General features: G+C 43.2%; 1 protein-coding gene and 1 long non-coding RNA gene across 2 annotated transcripts in view; one reads left to right on the forward strand and one right to left on the reverse strand.

The window, feature by feature from the left end:
* Window positions 1-14,361, reverse strand: part of TCFL5 (transcription factor like 5) — a 35,700-nt gene extending 21,339 nt beyond the window's left edge. Inside the window, exons 1-3 of the mRNA XM_056547834.1 lie at window positions 13,259-14,361; window positions 6,423-6,594; window positions 6,168-6,345 (exon numbers count right to left, since the gene is read on the reverse strand). Coding sequence (XP_056403809.1) covers window positions 6,168-6,345; window positions 6,423-6,594; window positions 13,259-13,920 — 1,012 coding nt within the window. The 5' untranslated portion in view covers window positions 13,921-14,361. The remainder of the gene's footprint in view (window positions 1-6,167; window positions 6,346-6,422; window positions 6,595-13,258) is intronic.
* Window positions 14,362-14,492: 131 nt separating this feature from the next.
* Window positions 14,493-20,125, forward strand: part of LOC130296375 (uncharacterized) — a 38,542-nt gene continuing 32,909 nt past the window's right edge. Inside the window, exon 1 of the long non-coding RNA XR_008849197.1 lies at window positions 14,493-14,619. This is a non-coding gene — a long non-coding RNA (uncharacterized LOC130296375). The remainder of the gene's footprint in view (window positions 14,620-20,125) is intronic.

Consider the following 20,125-nt stretch of genomic DNA (forward strand, 5'->3'; position numbering starts at 1 on the left):
TACGATTAAAATGATACCCTACTTATATAGGTTTGATTTTGTCGGACTTCTGGAAAAAATCATAACTACATGCAGGAAAATTAATACGTTTAAAATTGTCATCTTCTGACCCCTATAACTTTTTTATTTTTCCGTGTATGGGCCGGTATGAGGGCTCATTTTTTGCGCCGTGATCTGAAGTTTTTAACGGTACCATTTTTGCATTGATAGGACTTATTGATCCTTTTTATTCATTTTTAAATAATATAAAAAGTGACCAAAAATGCACTATTTTGGACTTTGGAATTTTTTGCGTGCACGCCATTGACCGAGTGGTTTAATTAATGATATATTTTTATAATTTGGACATTTCCGCACGCGGTGATACCATATATGTTTATTTTTATTTTTATTTACACTGTGTTTTTTGTTTTTTTTTGGAAAAGGGGGGTGATTCAAACTTTTAATAAGGGAGGAGTTAAATGATCTTTATTCACTTTTTTTTTTCACTTTTTTTTTGCAGTGTTATAGCTCCCATAGGGACCTATAACCCTGCACACACTGATCTTTATCATTGATCACTGGTTTCTCATAGGAAACCAGTGATCGACGATTCTGCCGCATGACTGCTCATGCCTGGGTCTTAGGCACTGAGCAGTCATTCGGCGATCGGACAGCGAAGAGGCAGGTAGGGGCCCTCCCGCTGTCGGGATGCCGCGATTAGCCGCGGCTATCCTGAACAGCCTGACTGAGTTAGCCGGCAACTTTCACTTTCGCTTTTCGCTGCGCGGTATTAGAGGCGGGTCCCGGCTTCACTATGATGCCGGGCCCGCCGTGATATGACGCAGGGTTACTGTGTAACCCCGCGTTATATCAGGAGAGCAGGACCAAGGACGTACCTGTACGTCCTTGGTCCTTAAGGGGTTAAAGGGGTATTCCAGGATATTTTTTTATTTGACTATGCTACGGGGCTGTAAAGGTAGTGCAGTTCATAATATAGTGTCTTTACCTGTATGTGACGGTTTTCTCACAATTCTTATGTGATTTTCACCCCAATATTAATTTTTAACAGCATACAAAATGACTGTTGTCTCAGATTTTTCCCACGATGCAATGCGGCCGAGACCTGACTCACTAGTCAGCTGATGACAGGGAGCCTGTCTGCTTCAATGGGTGGAGTGATCGCTTGGTGAGAGAGATTAATCTGCAACTAATGCAACAGCTGTAGGCACCCTGATTGAAAACCACAGGTCTTTTGAATGGATGCAGCTCATTTATGTATTAATGGGTGGGGTGGCTGATGTGTGGGAGGGAGGAAAATTAGATTATTGGAATTATGGGATTTGTAGTCAAAAAGAGAAGTCAAACAGGAAATACCAGTTCACAAACAACTAGTCACAGTGTTATGGTAATCTCACAACATAGCCAATTAGCCCCAAGACAAGCACAGATCCTTCCTAAGCATGTCCATTACTGCCTGCCAGGTACGCACTAAAATCCCCTTATGGTGGATAACCCCTTTAACAGTCTGTGGTGTCTTGGTGGAATTTGCTTTTCTTTAGCTCCATAATATCTTTTTCCCAAAGTGTCCTTTTTTTAAGATTTTATCCTCTAGATTATGTTCCTGTAATGGTATCGGAAGATTTCCAAGAATCCATCTCCTGTTGGAGTGTAAGCAACTTGGTTTATTCCTTTTCTACTATATCATCTCATCAACTTGCAGTAGCATTTAGACAATGCGGCATCCCACATTCTAAAAGCATTTTTTAAGACTTAGCCCTCTTTGGCAGGTTTTCTAAACAGTGTTTTATAGTACCACCAAACTTTAACCTCTTCAGGACCGAGCGTTTTTCTGTTTTTTTGCACTTTCATTTCTTCCACCTTACATTTAAAAATGAAAATAACTCTTTCAATTTTGCACCTAAAAGTCCATATGATGGCTTAATTTTTGAGCCACCAATTTTACTTTGTAATGACGTAAGTCAATTTACCCAAACAATCTACGGCGAAACAAAAAAATTATAATTGTATGACAAAATTGATGAAAAAACACTATTTTGTAAATTTTGGGGGCTTCCATTTCTATGCAGTACATTTTTCGGTAAAAATGACACCTTCTCTTTATTCCGTAGGTCCATATGATTAAAATGATACCCTACTTATATAGGTTTGATTTTGTCTTACTTCTGGAAAAAATCATAACTACATGCATGAAAATTTATATGTTTAAAATTGTCATCTTCTGACCCCTATAACTTTTTTATTTTTCAGCATATGGGGTGATATGAGGGCTCATTTTTTGCACCGTGATCTGAAGTTTTTAGAGGTATCATGTTTGTATTGATCGGAATTTGATTGCTTTTTATTTATTTTTTCATTATATAAAAAGTGACCAAAAATACGCTATTTTGGACTTTGGAATTTTTTTGCGCTTACTCCATTTACCGTGCGGTTTAATTAATTATATATTTTTATAGTTTGGACATTTACACATGCGGCGATACCTCATATGTTTATTTTTATTATTGTTACATATTTTTTATATGGAATTTGGTAAAAGGGGGGTGATATAAAATGGGTGTTTTTTTTTTACACTTTTAGGAGGAATCATTAGATTCCTCATACAGATCAACGTGGTTTCATAGAACCACATTGATCTATGTGCTCGATTGATAAAGCCTGGTCCTGCCAGGCTTTATCATTCACAGAGCAGCAGCCACAGGAGGAGAGGTAAGCCCTCCGGCTACCACAGCAGTGGATCGCCACCCCCCCCCCCCTGTCAACTTTAAAGGGGTTCTCCACTGCCCTGTCTTCCGGAGCTCTCGCAGCATCCGGAAATGTATTACTCCGGACACTGTGTGCGGGCTTCCGTGTTCGAGACCGCCCCCTCGAACACGCGCGGTCGCGCCCCCTTCCCATAGACTTTCGTTGAGGGGGCAGGCGTGACGTCACGAGGGGGCGGGCGTGACGTCCCGAGGGGGCGGCCTCGTGCACGGAAGCCCGCACACAGCGTCCGGAGTAATAAATTTCCTGTCTTCCGAGCGGAGCTCCGGAAGACAGGACACTGGAGAACCCCTTTAAATCTAAAGGATTAATAACCGGCCCCCATTGGCCGCATGTCAGCTATTAACGCCGGCCCCAGCTACCCCCCAGCTGAGGGCCGGCCGTTATGACGCAGGCTCGAGTCGGAAGCCCACGCCATACAACCGTTGCCGTCTCAAGACGAGCTGACTCGTCCTTAGACGGCAACCGGTTAAAGGGGTACTCCGCCACTAAACATGTTATCCCCTATCCAAAGGATAGTGGATAAAATGTCTGATTGCGGGGAGTCCGGTTGCAGGGACCCCCCGAGGTCTCCAGGCCGGCGCTGCGGAGCTAACCCTGTGGCTTCCGTGATCGTGACATCACACCACGCCCCCCCTCCCCCCCATTAATGTCTATGGGATAGGGCCTGACAGTTAGTACACAGCCGTCATGCCTCCTCCCATAGACAGAACGGAGTTCGCTCCTTGCATGGATGACTGGGGTGCCACTGCAGAGATTGCTGGGGACCCTCGCTGCTGGGTACCCCCACGATCATAACCTTTCTAGTGACGGAGTACCCCTTTAAGTTCTTTCACAAGCATGTTCTCCTGTTGCCCCAATAAAATCATGTCTTGCGGAGCCAGATTAATCGGTAACTCTGGGTCATCCTCAAAAGACAGACTTACCTATATCAAGACGGGATGCTCTGTTAATTCTTGGGTTAACCCCAGCAGCTGGACCAGACTCTCCATCTTGCTCCATATAGTAATATCCTTTTGTATTAGATAAGCAGTCTCAAACTTAAAGCTTCAGTTCATGCTGCAAACATCCCAAACTGTGGGTAACAACTTACCTTCACCCCTCCTGTGCAGCGGACCCGCTAGCAACACCTCCAGCTTCATATACAAGGTATGAAAAAATGACTTGTCCAGCTTTAGAAAAAAAGGATAACAGTTCTTGCTTTACTGAAAATCTAAAGTGATAGACAAAAGAAAAATAGAGCACAGAAAACACCAGACGTGTTTTGCGTTTATTAACGCTTTAGCATAGCGTGAAAAGCTAAAGCACTTGGGACACAAAAGCATGTTTAAAATACACTTGCATTCAGTGACATTGTCTATTGGGACAGAATAAAAATACATATATAGTGACCATACAGCAGTAGATTACAGCAGTGTCTTACAGGTGACGTCTTCTCTGAGTTGTTATGTTTCCTTTTTCTTCTTCGACCAGCCATCAAACTTCTTCCAGCCATTATTTTGTTTTCTACAGAATGTGCCAGAAAAACATCTTCAACTCCTTACTTTTCCAACATGCATCCCACCTCTATACCATCTTAAATCCCCCAAATGTCCCCCTTGGTGCCCCAAACAGTAAAAGTAGGTAGGTAAGTAGGTCCTGCATTTAAAAGGTTGTCCATTGAAAATGAGTTTACAGTCTATCCATGAAGCCCCGGCTCTCAGTGACAGTGCTCCCATTTGTATGGTAGCGTTGGAAGATGCCCTATCATTTCATTGGACAACCCCTTTAAGGTTGTCTCCCATAGCAGTAAGGTAGCCTCCTCAGTAGGCAAGTAAGCCCCCCCTCCAGTAAGCAGGCAATCCCCCCATATAGTGAGGTAGGTCCCCCAGTAGGCAAGTAATCTACCTATTAGGTAGATAGTCCCCTCGTAAGCAGGTAGCTTCCCTAACAGCCAGTAACTCCCTTCCCACAGTAGCCAATAGGCAGTAATCCCTCCAATAGGCAGAAACTCGCCTAATATGCAGTAATTTTCCACTAGAAGACAGTAATCCCCTTTTCACTAAAAGACGGCGCCCTGTTCTGGAGATTGTGTGTGTGTGTGTGTGTGTGTGGGCGGGGGGGGGGGGGGGGGGGTCTGAACGCCAAGACACTCAGTAACTTGTTTTCTATCCTGTGGATAGGGATAAGATCTTTATAATCTGACAACCCCTTTAAATTTGTTCCCACAGTGGTTAGGTAGTCGTCGTCCCCCCCCCCCCTTACCAGTGCAGGTAGCTTCCTCAGTAGGCAAGTAAGCCCCCCCCAGTAAGCAGACAATCTTGCCAAATAGCCAGGTAGCTCCCCTAGTAGGCAAGCAGTTCCCCCATTAGGAATGTCATCTCCCTGTTAGGTAGGTAGTCCACTGAGTAAGCAAGTAGCTACCCCTGCAGTCAGTATTCCCCCCAGTAGCCAGTAATTCCTTCCCAATAGGCAGTAATTCCCTCACCAAATAGGCAGTAACCTCCCTCCCCAATGGGCAGAAATTTGCCCTTAGTAAGCAGTAATGCCCCCTAGTAGGCAGTATCCCCCCAGAAGGATACATGCCTCCCTCTGTAGACAGTTATCTCCCCCACTAGGCAGTAGTTCCCGCTAATAAGCAGTAATCCCCCCAAATAGACAGTAATTCCCCAGTAGCAAGTAATAAAAACAAAAAAGATATATACTTGGCTCTTTTGCCGTGCAAAGCCGCCGCAACTGAACTGCCTCCTTCCTCCTCCGTTTTGGTGCAGGCGGCGATGAGGTGTGAAATCCCCACCTACACCAGGGCAAAGGTCATGCTCCACTCCCAATGTCAGCTGCAGCCTAAAGCTGCCTTCAGGATATACCTTAAGATCGAAATCGCTGACCTGGGGATCCAGGACAAGTGCCCTGGATTCCCTGATTAATGAGCAGACTATTATGTGAGCGGTTTGGACCACCTAGATTATCTGCCATGTCGGGAGGCCTAAGGTGACTTGGCACCCCCAGGTCAGTGGCACTCGGAGTGGCATAACAAGGCACCTTATTAAGGGTTAATTTTGATTTATGATATAAGGCCCCTTTTCTCTATACATGCCCCTTTCCCTAAAGTAGACTGTAAGTCTGTGCTGTCCATGGCAACCCAACACCATTACCTTGTGAAACAGTACAGTGAACACTGAAGTGGTTAGAAGTTGGAGTACTTATGGCAAAGCATGATATGGGCCAGTGCAGGCTTCCCTTGTGGCTGTCCAGCTGAAAGTGGGGTTCTCCAGAATATGGGAAGGGAGGGAGAAAAATTGGGAACTAAAATTCCAACATCTGAGTAATAACCTCTGACATAAAAAAAAAACATCTAAACCTTTGTTTGACAGTATAATTGCATTAAGTATAAGCTTCATCAGATGACCAGTCAGCAATCTCACCTTCCACTTTTATCAAGATCTCCTCGGGCAAAAATGTATTTCGAAGTCCCAAGTCCTGTTTAAATGACTGAATGTCCTGCTGACAGCAAAAGGAAAGTCCTCGGGATAGAGAGATCTCCTGGTTCCTTGCTGCCTCCAATAAGGGACAGGATGCTCCACAGTTGAGAGAGGAACGAGTCTGGAAAATAACACAAAGTAAGTAGACAGATCACCATATTGTGCTATATGTGACACTTCCCAGGGACTTAAAATCACCTGTTTAAGGGACGAATCAGTGTTTCCGACTAAAGTTGTATTTTGTAGGTTGTTGCCAGAACAGGCCGTCTGAAGTGACGATTGGGCAGTGTGGTTTTTCACTATGGGGGTGCAGTTGCCTGGTGGCAGAGTGCCTGTGATTTGTGAGGGGTGATGGATAATGGTCATCAAACTGCAAAGTAAAAATAAAGAAGCATGATCAAGTGTCTTAGCCATCTAGATCTCACAGAAAAATAAAGTCTTAACAAATCTTTAAATGTGCATAAGAGATTCACAATTTCACAATGTTGTGAAGAATCAAAAACGTTTTATGTTTTGTACATCTTGACATGGTATTAAAGGAAATCTGTCATCAGTGTCACCTACACTAACCTGTTATTACAGGCCTGTAGGGCAGGGGACACTAATGATAATGATACTTACTTATCTATGATCCGTGGTCCCGTTGTTATATTCCTTATTCAGGCTATAGGCTTGATGCACTGACGGCATGCTGATGTCACTGCTACTGCTCCCCAAGAAGCAGCAGCAGTGACATCAGTCTACATCTGGAGATCCAGCCATGCACCAAACCTGCCGCCTGATCAAGGAGGATATTGGACGAACGGAACCACGGATCGGGAAAAGGTAAGTATCAATAATGTCACCTACATTACCAGCAGGTACAAATAGAATAGTGCAGAAAGGAAGTGAATGCATGATGAGTGAGGGTGGGCTCAGTGCTTGCTTCAGACAATCCCCTTTCTGAGCAATGGATGTCAGAATGAGTAAACAGCAGAACAGAAGGATTTGTGAGCCAAATACAGAAGCTAGACACATAAAAAAGACAGGTAAAGCATCTGCATAACCTAGTAAGTAACAAATATAAGCACTATTTTTTCTTTGATATGACAGGTGCGCTTTAAAGGGAAACTGACAGCCTGTTCACCTGCACTAAATCCAATATTCTGAGTTGTAGTGCGGGTGAACATCATTAAAAACAGTGGTCACTTACTTTATTTGGTGGAGTAGTTGGAGAGTTATCCCATTTCCTCATCTATTGCTATTGTGGTGCTGTGCACAATGGAGACGGCTCTATAATGTTCACCGCCGGCCATGCCCCATAAAGAATATGCAAATAAACTCATTCTCACATCACTTGGACATGAGAACCTGCCTAGGGGTGAGCGCTCTGCTCTCTCACAGGCACTGCTGCCTTGCTATGCCCGCACCTCCTCTCTGCTCAGAGAGCAGAGCACTCACCTCCTGCAGGCTCTCACATCCTAGTGACATGAGAAAGAATACATTTGCATATTCATCAAGAGGAGAATATTAAAGGGGTACTCCACTGAAAAACATCTTATCCCCTATCCAAAGGGTCTCTAGGCTGGCAGCGGAGGCGTCCGGAACACAGAAACTTGGAGCTTCCGTATTTGTGACGTCATACCATGCCCCCTATATTCATGTCTATGGGAGGGGGATAATGTAGCCATCACGCCTCCTCCCATAGACATGAATGGAGGAGGTGTGGCAGCTTTAGTCACTAGTCATCCGGCAAGGAGCAGAGTTCGCTTTGTGCATAGATGACTGGAGTACAACGCCTGAGATCGCGGGGGTCCTGCCGCTGGGATCAGACATCTTATACCCTATCCTTTGGTTAGGGGATAAGATGTTTTATGGTAGCTCCCGCCTTCATTGTGCACAGCACCGCAAAAGCAATAGATGAGGAAACAGGCATGACTCTGCAACTACTCCACCAAATGAAGTAAGTGACCACTATTTTTAATGCTGTTCACCCGAACTATAACCCAGTATATTGGGTTTGGTGTGGGAAAACAGGCTGTCAGTTTCCCTTTAACTTCTTCAGGAGACAGGGCGTATGAATACGCCTTGCATCCTGAGTCCTTAAGGAAGTAGGGTGTAGGAATTCCGGTCCCCCCGCTAGCAGGTCGTGGACCGGACTGGGATGCCTGCTAAAATTATTCAGCCGGCATTCCGGCACATCCCGACCCCCGACCCCATATCGGCGATCACCGCAAATCAGACCGGCGATCTGCAGCGATTCCGGGTCATACGGGTGTCCGGTGACCCGGAAAATAAGGGGGATTAGGGGTGTCAAAGACACCCCCCGATCCCCCTGAAGGCATAGGAGTGAGGTGGCAGGGGTGCCACCCGTCCTATCCCTGCTATTGGTCGGTCAGAAGCGACCGACCATTAGCAGATCGGGGGGAAGGGGGTTAAAGTTCGGTTCCCCTGTTCTGCCCACCCACAGTAGTCAGGGCAGAACTGTGGTGTGAACGGGGGCAGTGGTCCCTTACCGGTGGCGGGCGGCAATCCTCTCCCTGGTGCGGCGATCCTGCTAACTACGGAAGCCGGTGAGTTGTTGCCTAGCGACATCTGGAGGGCTACAGTTTGGAGACCACTATACCGTGGTCTCTAAACTGTAGCCCTCCAGATGTTGCAAAACTACAACTCCCAGCATGCCCAGACAGCTGTTTGTTGTCTGGGAATGCTGGGATTTGTAGTTTTGCAACATCTGGAGGGCCAAAGTTTGGAGATCACTGTGCAGTGGTCTCTAAACCGTGGCCCTCTAGATCTTGCAAAACTACAACTCCCAGCATGCATGAACAGCAAATGGCTATGTCGCCATGCTGGGAGTTGTAGTTGCGTACCTCTAGCTGTTGTATAACTACATGCTGGGAGTTGTAGTTGTGCAACAGCTGGAGGCACACTGGTTGGAAAATACTGAGTTAGGTAACAGAACCTAACTGAAGGTTTTCCAACCAGTGTGCCTCCAGCTGTTGCAAAAGTACAACTCTAAGCATGCACGGTCTGTCAGTGCATGCTAAGAGTTGTAGTTTTGCAACAGCTGGAGGTTTGCGCCCCCCCCCCCCCCCATGTGAATGCACAGAGTACATTCACACGGGCGGGTTTACAGTGAGTTTCCTGCTTCAAGTTTGAGCTGCGGTAAACCCCCGCCCGTGTGAATGTACCCTAAAAACACTACACTACACTAGCACAAAATAAAGGGTAAAACACTACATATACACCCCCTTACTGTCCCCCCCCCCCCCCAATAAAAATGAAAAACGTATCATACGGCAGTGTTTCCAAAACGGGGCCTCCAGCTGTTGCAAAACAACAACTCTCAGCATTTTCGGACAGCTAATGACTGTCCAGGCATGCTGGGAGTTTAGCAACAGCTGGAGGCACCCTGTTTAGGAATCACTGGCATAGAAAACCCCTATGTCCACCCCTATGCAATCCCTAATTTAGTCCTCAAATGCGCATTGCCCTCTCTCATTTCGGAGAGCCCTGTCGTATTTCAAGGGGTATTAGGGCCACATATGGGGTATTTCCGTATTCGGGAGCAATTGCCTTAAAAATTTTGGGTGGCTTTTTCTCCTTATGAAAAGGAAAAGTTGGCGTCTACACCAGCCTGTTAGTGTAAAAAAATAAAACATTTTACACTAACATGCTGGTGTTGCCCCATACTTTTTATTTTAACAAGAGGTAAAAGCAAAAAAGACCCCCCAAAATTTGGAACGCAATTTCTCCTGAGTACGGAAATACCCCACATGTGGGCGTAAAATGCTCTGTGGACGCACAAGGCTCAGGAGTGAGAGCGCACTATGTAAATTGGTGATTTGCACAGGGGTGGATGATTTTACAGCGGTTCTTACATAAACGTAAAAGAATTAAGAACCACGTGTGACCACATTTTGGAAACTACACCCCTCACAAGACGTAACAAGGGGTATAGTGAGCCTTAACACCCCACAGGTGTTTTACAAATTTTCGTTAAAGTTGGATGGGAAAATGAAAAAAAAAAATTCTTAACTAAAATGCTGGTGTTATCCTAAGTTTTTCGTTTTCACATGGGAAAATAGGGAACCCCCCCCCCAAAAAAAAAAATTTGTAACTCCATTTCTTCTGAGTAAGAACATACCCCATATGTGGATGTGCGGGTGCACTACAATGCTCATACCACATATGTGGATGTGCGGGTGCACTACAATGCTCAGAAGAGAAGGAGCGCCATTGGGCTTTGGAGAGAAAATTTGTCCTGCATAGAAGGCCACATGTGTTTTAAAAGCCCCCATAGTGCCAGAACCCAATTTTGGAAACTACACCCCTCACGTAATGTAATAAGGGGTACAGTGAGCATTTACGCCCCAAAGGTGTCTGACAGATTTTGGAACAGTAGGCCGTGAAAATGAAAAATTTCATTTTTCATTTGCACAGCCCACTGTTCCAAAGATCTGTCAAACGCCAGCGAGGTGTAAATGCTCACTGCACCCCTTATTAAATTCTGTGAGGGGTTTCGTTTCCAAAATGGGGTCACATGTGGGCTTTGTAAACACACAAGGCCCCCGACTTCTATTCCAACTAAATTCTCTCCCCAAAAGCTCAATGGCGCTCCTTCTCTTCTGAGCATTGCGCCAGCAGAGCACTTGACGACCACACATGGGGTATTTCCATACTCAGATGAGATGGGGTTACAAATTTTGGGGGACATTTTCTCCTATTTCCCCTAGTAAAAATGTAAAATTTGGGGAAAAAACTGCATTTTAGTGAAAAAAATTGTAATTTACACATCCAACTTTAACGAAAAGTCATCAAACACCTGTGGGGTGTTAAGGCTCACTGGACCCCCTGTTACGTTCCTTGAGGGGTGAAGTTTCCAAAATTATGCCCTGTGTTTTTTTTTTTTTTTGCTGTTCTGGAATCATAGGGGCTTCCTAAATGTGACATGTCCCCCAAAAACCATTTCAGAAAAACTCACTCTCCAAAATCCTGTTGTCCCTCCTTCCCTTCTGAGCCCTCTAGTGCACCCACAGAGCACTTGACATACACATATGATGTATTTCCTTACTCGAGAGAAATTGGGTTACAAATTTTAGCAAGATTTCTCTCCTTTTACCCCTCGTAAAAATTGAAAAAACTGGGTCTACAGGAACATGCAAGTGTAAAAAAAAATGAAGATTTTGAATTTTCTCCTTCATCTTGCTGCTATTCCTGTGAAACACCTAAAGGGTTAACACACTTACTGTATGTCATTTTGGATACTTTGAGGGGTGCAGTTTTTATAATGGGGTCATTTATGGGGTATTTTTTAATAAGAAGGCCCTTCAAATCCACTTCAAAACTAAACTGGTCTCTAAAAAATTCAGATTTTGAAAATTTTGTGAAAAATTGGAAAATTGCTGCTGAACTTTGAAGCCCTCTGGTGTCTTCCAAAAGTATAAACATGTCAACTTTATGATGCAAACATAAAGAAGACATATTGTATATGGGAATCAATATATAATTTATTTGGGATGTCCATTTTCCTCATCAGCAGAGAGTTTCAAAGTAAAAAAAAAAATGCAAAATGTAAAAGATTTTCATCAAATTTGGGAATTTTTCACCAAGAAATGATGCAAGTATCGACGAAAATTTACCACTAACATAAAGTAGAATATGTCATGGAAAAACTATCTTGGAATCTGAATGAAAAGTAAAAGCATCCCAGAGTTATTAATGCTTAAAGTTACAGTGGTCAGATTTGCAAAAAAGGGCTGCGTCCTTAAGGTGAAAATGAGCTGCGTCCTTAAGGGGTTAAAAGGGTACTCCCGTGGAAAACTTTTTTTTTTTTTTTTTTTAAATCTACTGGTGCCAGAAAGTTTAACAGATTTGTAAATTACTTTTATTAAAAAATGTTAATCTTTCCTGTATTCTTTAGGGGCTATATACTACAGAGGAAATGCTTTACTTTTTAGATTTCTCTGATGTCATGACCACAGTGCTTTCTGCTGACATCTCTGTCCATTTTAGGAACGGTCCAGAGCAGCATATGTTTGCTATGGGGATTTTCTCCTGCTCTGGACAGTTCCTAAAATGGACAGAGATGTCAGCAGAGAGCACTGTGGTCATATCATCAGAGAAATCTAAAAAGTAAAGCATTTTCTCTGTAGTATAAAGCCCCTAAAAAGTACTGGAAAGATTAAGATTTAATTTACAAATCTGTTTAACTTTCTTGTACCAGTTTTCCACGGGAGTACCCCTTTAAACAGTGCAACCTATCTAGAGTTATTGAATATGACTTTTTGAACTTCAGGGAGCACACCAGTACTTGGTTTTCCTATTATCTTTAGGGCATTGTGTAAAAAAAACGAAAAATTAAAAATGGTGAGCTGTCGGCTATCCGAGCATGCTGGGAGTTGTAGTTTTGCAACATCTGGAGGGGTCCTGTTCAGATATATTTACATGGTGTGGGGCCACGGTTATTTCTCTAAAAAAAGATTAAAGAAGTTCTCTAGTGCCCAACTTAAAGGGCAACACTCCAGTGGAAAGCAAATTTTTCCAATCAACTGGTCCAAGAAAGTTAAACAGATTTGTAAATTACTTCTATTTCAAAATCTTAATCCATCCAGTACTTATCAGCTGCTGTATAATACAGATGATGTTGTATAGTTATTTTCTGTCTGACCACAGTGCTCCCTGCTGACACATCTGTCTGTATCAGGAACTGTCCAGAGCAGGAACAAATCCCCATAGCAAACCTCTACTGCTCTGGACAGTTCCTGACATGGACAGATGTGTCAGCAGAAAGCACTGTGGTCAGACAAAAAAGAACTATACAACTTCCTCTGTAGTTTACAGCAGTTGATAAGTACTGGAAGGATTAAGATTTTATATAGAGTAATTTACTAATCTGTATAACTTTTTGACACTAGTTGATTTAAAAAAAAAATTGTACCCCTTTAAGCTGTTCTACACATAAGTAAAATGTGCATATTGGTGGGAACCAAGTAGGTCAACTACATTACAATAACTAAAAAAAAATATATAAAAAAAAAATACAAAATACACACTTGTTCATGGTTACACTGGCCTTCGGCACTTCTGTACACCTGGGTACATCTGTCGGTAAACTGCTAAATCTGTCCTCCAAACGAACACGAACCGAAGACTTTCTGGGTTCAGATATGTCACCTATATTCATATTTTCCTTATTAAGCTCAATGACACCACAAGTTGGCCCCAATTGCATTGGAACTGCCCCCGAGGAGTCACCACTAATGTGAATTGGTTGTTGTTCAGCCAAGTTACAACTTGGGGGAGGGAAGATGGTTTCACTAACCATCATCATCCTCAGTTGCTGAAAGTCAACGTGTCCTAAAGTTTGGTTGGCATGCACAATGTTATTGTCAGTGGACACCGCAGACGGACATTTGACCTGGTGGACATTGTGTCCTTCAACGCTGCTAGTTGTGAGGCTGGTAGACTGATACTGAGGAGCATTGGATGTAAAGAAAGGGCTCATCCTTGTATCTGCATCCAACTCATTACTCTGGGAATCTATGTGTGAAAACAGGAGCTGCTGCAGTTGTGTGTATTCAATATCAGTCAACTCAACTATGCTTAAGTTTGTGGCTTGTTCATTAACCACACCCTCACCGGCGGGGGTGGAAAAGTCTGAAAGTCCTGCGGGACAGACAGAAGTCGTAGGATGTGCTTGAGTCGGCTCAGACATAATGCAGTCCGAGTGAATGGGTCATAAAATACCAACTTACAATTATTAACCTATGTCAGCCATTCAGGGAACAACTTATCTATCATACAAGAAATATCTAAGACAGTACTGAAGGCAGCTAAATATTATCAAGGGGTAAAAGTATAAAAATGGCTCCAATATAGCAAAGGCTAAAAGCAGGAAAGGAGGAACAAACAATGTTCAGGGTCCATTGGAGCCCGAAGCCCTTCTATGAAATAATAGAAAGTAAACTATATAGAGGATGTGGCATGAATAGATCCTCACAAGAGCTGCGCATTATTCTATCATTACATCAGAGATTAGGACTTCATACGGCAGAGGGGTCAGACGGCAGTGAGGATGCGCGGGGGAGGAGCAACGTCCTTAACCGCCTCCCTGTGACGACATCCCTTAATAGATGCGGCAACTCGCGCGCAAATCCCGCCCACACCTAAGCGCCCGCCCCCACGTCTATCACACTCCGGTGATCGGTGTACCCCCACGTCTATGACACTCCGGTGATCGGTGTATGGAGATGAAGCCGATATCCCGCAGCTTCACCCCTCGCTAAATATGTTTCGGACGCACAATAAGGCATAGACAACGTCAGGTCAGAAACTTACCTGACGTGTTAGACGTCATCCCACGTGACTCATTCACATCCGTCGCTCGGAAAGGAGTGCAAGCGCCATTTTGTTGGTAGGTGATACTAAGCGTAGGTTCTTTGGTCTTGCCCTATGCTTTTCCTTCTCTCTGACAGGATGCATACCAAGAATAGGAGAGGCTGCAGTTTCTACTCGGAGTCTGTAGGGGGCACTGTACAAAACATAAATCAAGTTATTTCAAGAAGAGCGCCATACCTGTCAACAAACTTGGCATAGTACTGCAGCTCAAGCCATCCTTGTCAATGGAGCCAAATTGCAATACCACATGTGAACAGGTGTGGCACTATTTTTGAAAGGAAGCTGCCATAATAAAAAGATAATGGGAGATATCTCTCAAAACCTGTCCAGAGGAAGAGTCGACTAGTTGCCCATAGCAACAAATCAGATTGCTTCTTTTACTTTTCACAGGCCTTTTCAAAAATGAAAGAGGAGATCTGATTGGTTGCTATGGGCAACTAGTCGACTTTTCCTCTACACAAGTTTTGATAAATCTCCCCCATTATGTCCAAGGGATCATGACAACCTTTTGTTATAGTAGAGCCACTCCAATTATCAGCTGACTCTGCAAGGTATGCCTGCTTCTTCCTCTGACAGGTTTTGTTAAATCTCCACAATGACCATTATAGAAAGTTTTTTTTTTTCATGTTTATTCTGTATCTGAATCCAAGGGAAAATCTTCCTTTTTAATTTAATGGGATTTTTGCCATCCATGTTACATAAGAAAAGTGATGGAACATGAATTGTGTAAATTTACCTGTACGTAAAAAGGCAGATCCCAGTGGAGAACTGTGTTAAAGGGGTACTTTACCAGAGATCGGCCAGACCCCCACAATCAGACATATTATCCCATATCTTTTGGATAGGAGATAAGATGTTTTGGGGGGAGCTAACCCTTTAAGGGTATGTTCAAACTTACAGAATTCGCTGCTGCGTTCAAGCCTTTATTTGTATTGATTGAACAACTTAAAATATGCACTAGATCCTGTACGTGTGTGAACACTCTAAGGCTGGGTTCACACCACGTTTTTCAAATGTGGTAACCGTATACGGTTTTCGGCAAAAAAACGTATACGACCTTATCCGAAACCGTATGCATAGAGAATGCATTGTAAACCGTATTCCAAATGTTGTGTACGGTTGCATCCGTTTTGCCTCGGATACGGTTTTGCCGATTTTTCTACCGTAGGCAGAAAACGCTGTCGACCACGTTTTTGCCTCCGGTTGGAAAACCGTATGCGAACCGTATGCGGTTCTTTTAACATTGCTGTCTATGAGAACCGTACACAGAATTTCAGAATACGGTTATATACGGTTTTTCTAATCCATTTTTGGAGTTGACACATGCGCAGATTGGAATTTCAATAGAACAATAGTAACTTTATTATATTGCTGGAAAACTGATTCCAACAAAATAGCAAAACCGCGCGCAAAAACTGATGCAAACGGATAGAACCCTACGGGGAAAAACCGTATACGTTTTAATTTGTAGTCATACGGTTATATAAGGTTGCATACGGTTTTTGCCATACGTTTTTTTAGCGGAAAACCGTGTACGGTAACCGTATTTGAAAAACGTGGTGTGAACCCAGCCTAAGGCTGGGTTCACACTACGTTTTGGCCATACTGTTTTCAATCCGTTTTTCTAAAGAAAACTGTATGGCAAAAAAACGGATGGAACAGTATGGGAAAAAGTAAACCGTATGCGTTTTTAAACTGTATACTGTTTTTAAAAGTGCATACAGTTCCGTCCGTTTTTATAGAAAAAAAAACATAGGTTTTTGAAAATTTTGTCCATTTTTAATGGGAGGGGTCTTGGGTGGGGAATTTAGGATGCAAATGCGCATGTGCAAAGTAAAAATGTATACGTTTTTTCCCGTATAGAACCGTATACATGTGCGTTTCCCATTGACATCCATGTTAAAAAAAATGTATGCGGTTACAGTACGGTTTTTAAACCGGAGTCAAAACCGCATACGGTACTGTAAGCACTTTTAAAAACAGTATACTGTTTAAAAACGCATACGGTTTATTTTTTTCCATACTGTTCCATCTGTTTTTCCCCATACGGTTTTCTTTAGAAAAACGGATTGAAAACAGTATGGCAAAAACGTGATGTGAACCCAGCCTTAGGCAGAGTTTCTCAACCAGGGTGCCTCCAGCTGTTGCAAAACTACAACTGCCAGCATGCCCAGACAGACAAAGGCATCTGGGCATGCTGGGAGTTGTAGTTTTGCAACAGCTGTAGGAACTTTGGTTCGTACATCCTGACTAGAGATGAGCGAACTTACAGTTAATTCGATTTGTCACAAACTTCTCGGCTCGGCAGTTGATGACTTATCCTGCATAAATTAGTTCAGCTTTCCAGTGCTCTGGAGGGCTGGAAAAGGTGGATACAGTCCTAGGAGACTCTTTCCTAGGACTGTATCCACCTTTTCCAGCCCACCGGAGCACCTGAAAGCTGAACTAATTTATGCAGGATAAGTCATCAACTGCCGAGCCGAGAAGTTCGCGACGAATCAAATTTACTGTAAATTCGCTCATCTCTAATCCTGACCCAAGGGTTCTTTTACACTTTTCATTACCATACACTTCAATGGTTCCCCCAAAAATCCACCCTAGTGGCAGATTTGCAAATTGCCGGCGGACCTATGGAAGTAGTAATTTGAAGGGAAACCTGCTGGCAGTTATCGACACGTGATAAGGCTAAGGCTATGTTCACACGGCAGAATGTCTGCATGGAAACTCTCAGTGCGGACATTCTGCAAACTGCGAGCACCGGTATACCATGCCGGCACATGGGAATACGCCATCTCATAGACGGCAATGCATGCTGTGCCGAGTCTGCAGGAAGAATGGACTTGTTTGGTTTATTTTAGCAGAATCACATTCAACACAATGGGACACAGAAATTCCTCCAGGTGAACATAGCCTGAAAGGGTTTCCCACAAACTATAGAGTAAAAGGGGGGAAGTCATCTATGATTGCTTGGCAGAAATTATTTTTCCCACATTTTTCTGGGCAATGGTTAGGTGCATGTACGACAAATTTATCACAAAGTCGCACGTAGGGTATGTTCACATGGTAAAATGTCTGTGAGGAATTACGTATGAATATGTATTGTTTTCAATGGGATTCTGCTGCTCTGTTCACACGGCAGAATTTCCGCTGCAACATCTGTAGCAGAAATCCTGATTCTTGTATCCTCAAAAACATTGAACCTGTTCAGTGTTTTTGCAGATTCCGTTCCGAAATGCATTGCCGTCTGTGAGACATCGCATTTCCAAGCGGTCCTAGAGCTCCACTGTCTGGGGAATGTCCACACTGAGACTTTCCGTGCGGATATTCCACCATGTGAACATAGCCTTACAATGATAAATTTTGCACAAACCAATACTAGCCCCTTCCACTCATAGAAATCTAAGCATATTTTATTTCTTTTTATTCTTCTATTAACCCCCTTAAAGATTTTTCATTTTTGCACTTGTTTTTCCTCTTCACCTTTTAAAATAAAAAATTTTAATTTAACGCTTAAAATTTTTTACTTACAGAACCATATGAAAGCTTGTTTTTTTGTACCACTAAATATACTTTGTAATGACGTCACTAATTTTACTACAAAATCTACAGTACAACAAAAAAAATTTTACCCACAAAAATATTTGTGGGTAAAATTGAAAGAAAAAAACAACTTTTGTGGGCTTCCATTTCTATGCAGTGTACTTTTCAGTACAAATGACACATTATCTTTGTTCTGTAGGTCCATAGAATAAAAATGATATTTAACTTATAGAGGTTTTGTCTTTTTTTACCACTTTAAAAAAAAATATATATAAATGAGTATTCTTAAAATTGTCTTCTTTTCTGACCATTATAGCCTATAATATATAATTTTTCCGTATACAGGGATGTATAAGAGCTCATTTTTTGCAACGTGATCTGTATTTTTTTATTGTTACTATTTTATGTTTTGATAAGACTTTTTGATATAATTTTCTATAATTTTTTTCTGGTGTATGAAGTGACCAAAAATACATATTTATTTACGCCATTTACCATGCGGTTTAATTAACATTCATGAGACAGGTAAGGGCTGCCTTGCGTCCTCTAAGCTGATCGGGACCCTGCAATTTTACATGGGTCCTAGTTGCTGATAGCAATTGGGACCCACCGAGTGTAAAGCGCTTAGCTGATATCATATAATGTCCTGCATCCTTAGGGTTAATCAGGTTTCTTTTTCTTTTTTGAAGGCCCCAAATGCAGTAAAACATCAAACTGTTACTTACCTCCCCCTCCGATCCTGCACTAATTCCCCGTTCAGCCTACGTTCGTCACTTTGGTGTCTGCCATTAATAAGTGCTGATGCCAGTAGCACTGAGTGTAACCAAGGGTTCTCTTTGGCTGTGGCGGCTATTCTGAGAGATGGTGGTGTATGGTGGTGGTGTTAGTGGGAGAGGGGAGTAAGGTCTTGTTTTTTCCAAAAGTACAGGGAAACAAAAAAAAAAAAAACACCATATTGCAAATATTGGGGGCTTCCGTTTCCACCCAGTGCACCTTATGGTAACAATGACACATTATCTTTATTCTGTAGGTCCATATGATTTAAATTATACCAAATTCATATAGGGTTTGTTGTATTTTTCTACGTTGAAAAAATTCTAAGTTTGTCCACTTCCGATTTAAACTTTTATTAGGAAAGAGGTTAATGCATACCTAATATATATATATATATATATATATATATATACATACACATTATATAGTGTGATGACTCGCTCTCGAAAATAGGTGCGATTGCAGTATAGAGGCAAGGAAGCAGTATTTTCCAAATCAAAGTTCAGTGTTTTATTCACACTTATCACACAGCAAACAGTCTTTAACCTGTTCAGGACGCCAGGCATATGCATACGCCCTGCATCCCGAGTCCTTAAGGACGTGGGGCGTATGCATACACCCGTGGGAATTCCGGTCCCGGCCGCTAGACGGTTGGGGACGGACCAGAATGCCTTCTGAAATCGTTCAGCAGGCATCCCGGCACATCGCCCAGGGGGGTCCTGAGACCCCCCCATGTCGGCGATTTTCTGCTATTCCGGGCTGATCGAGTCTCTGGTGACCCGATGACCCGGAAAATAACGATGATCGGAGCTGTCAGGGACAGCCCCGATCATCCTGAGGGCTAGGAGTGAAGTTGCAGTGCTGCGATCTCCTCCTATCCCCTGCCATTGGTCAGAACTGATTCTGACCAATGGCAGAGCAGGACAGTGGGTTGCCATGGCAACCCCCCGTTCTGTCCACCCATGGATGTCGAGGGGAACATGGACAGAAGATGGAGGCCGGTACCTGAAGGAGAAGATGCCTGGGGACCCCCCGATCTTCGCTGGAGACTGCTGGATCCTGGCTCAGGTAGGAAAACTACGGTGGGGGGGGGGGGGGGGGGAATTGAAAGTGAAAGTAAGGTGTTCTTTACTGTGGCAACCATTAGGAAGGCCAAACTGCAACTCCCAGCCTTTGGCTGTCTGGGCATGCTGGGAGTTGTAGTTTTG

The sequence above is a fragment of the Hyla sarda genome, chromosome 12, assembly GCF_029499605.1.
Source record: "Hyla sarda isolate aHylSar1 chromosome 12, aHylSar1.hap1, whole genome shotgun sequence".
NCBI lineage: Eukaryota > Metazoa > Chordata > Amphibia > Anura > Hylidae > Hyla > Hyla sarda.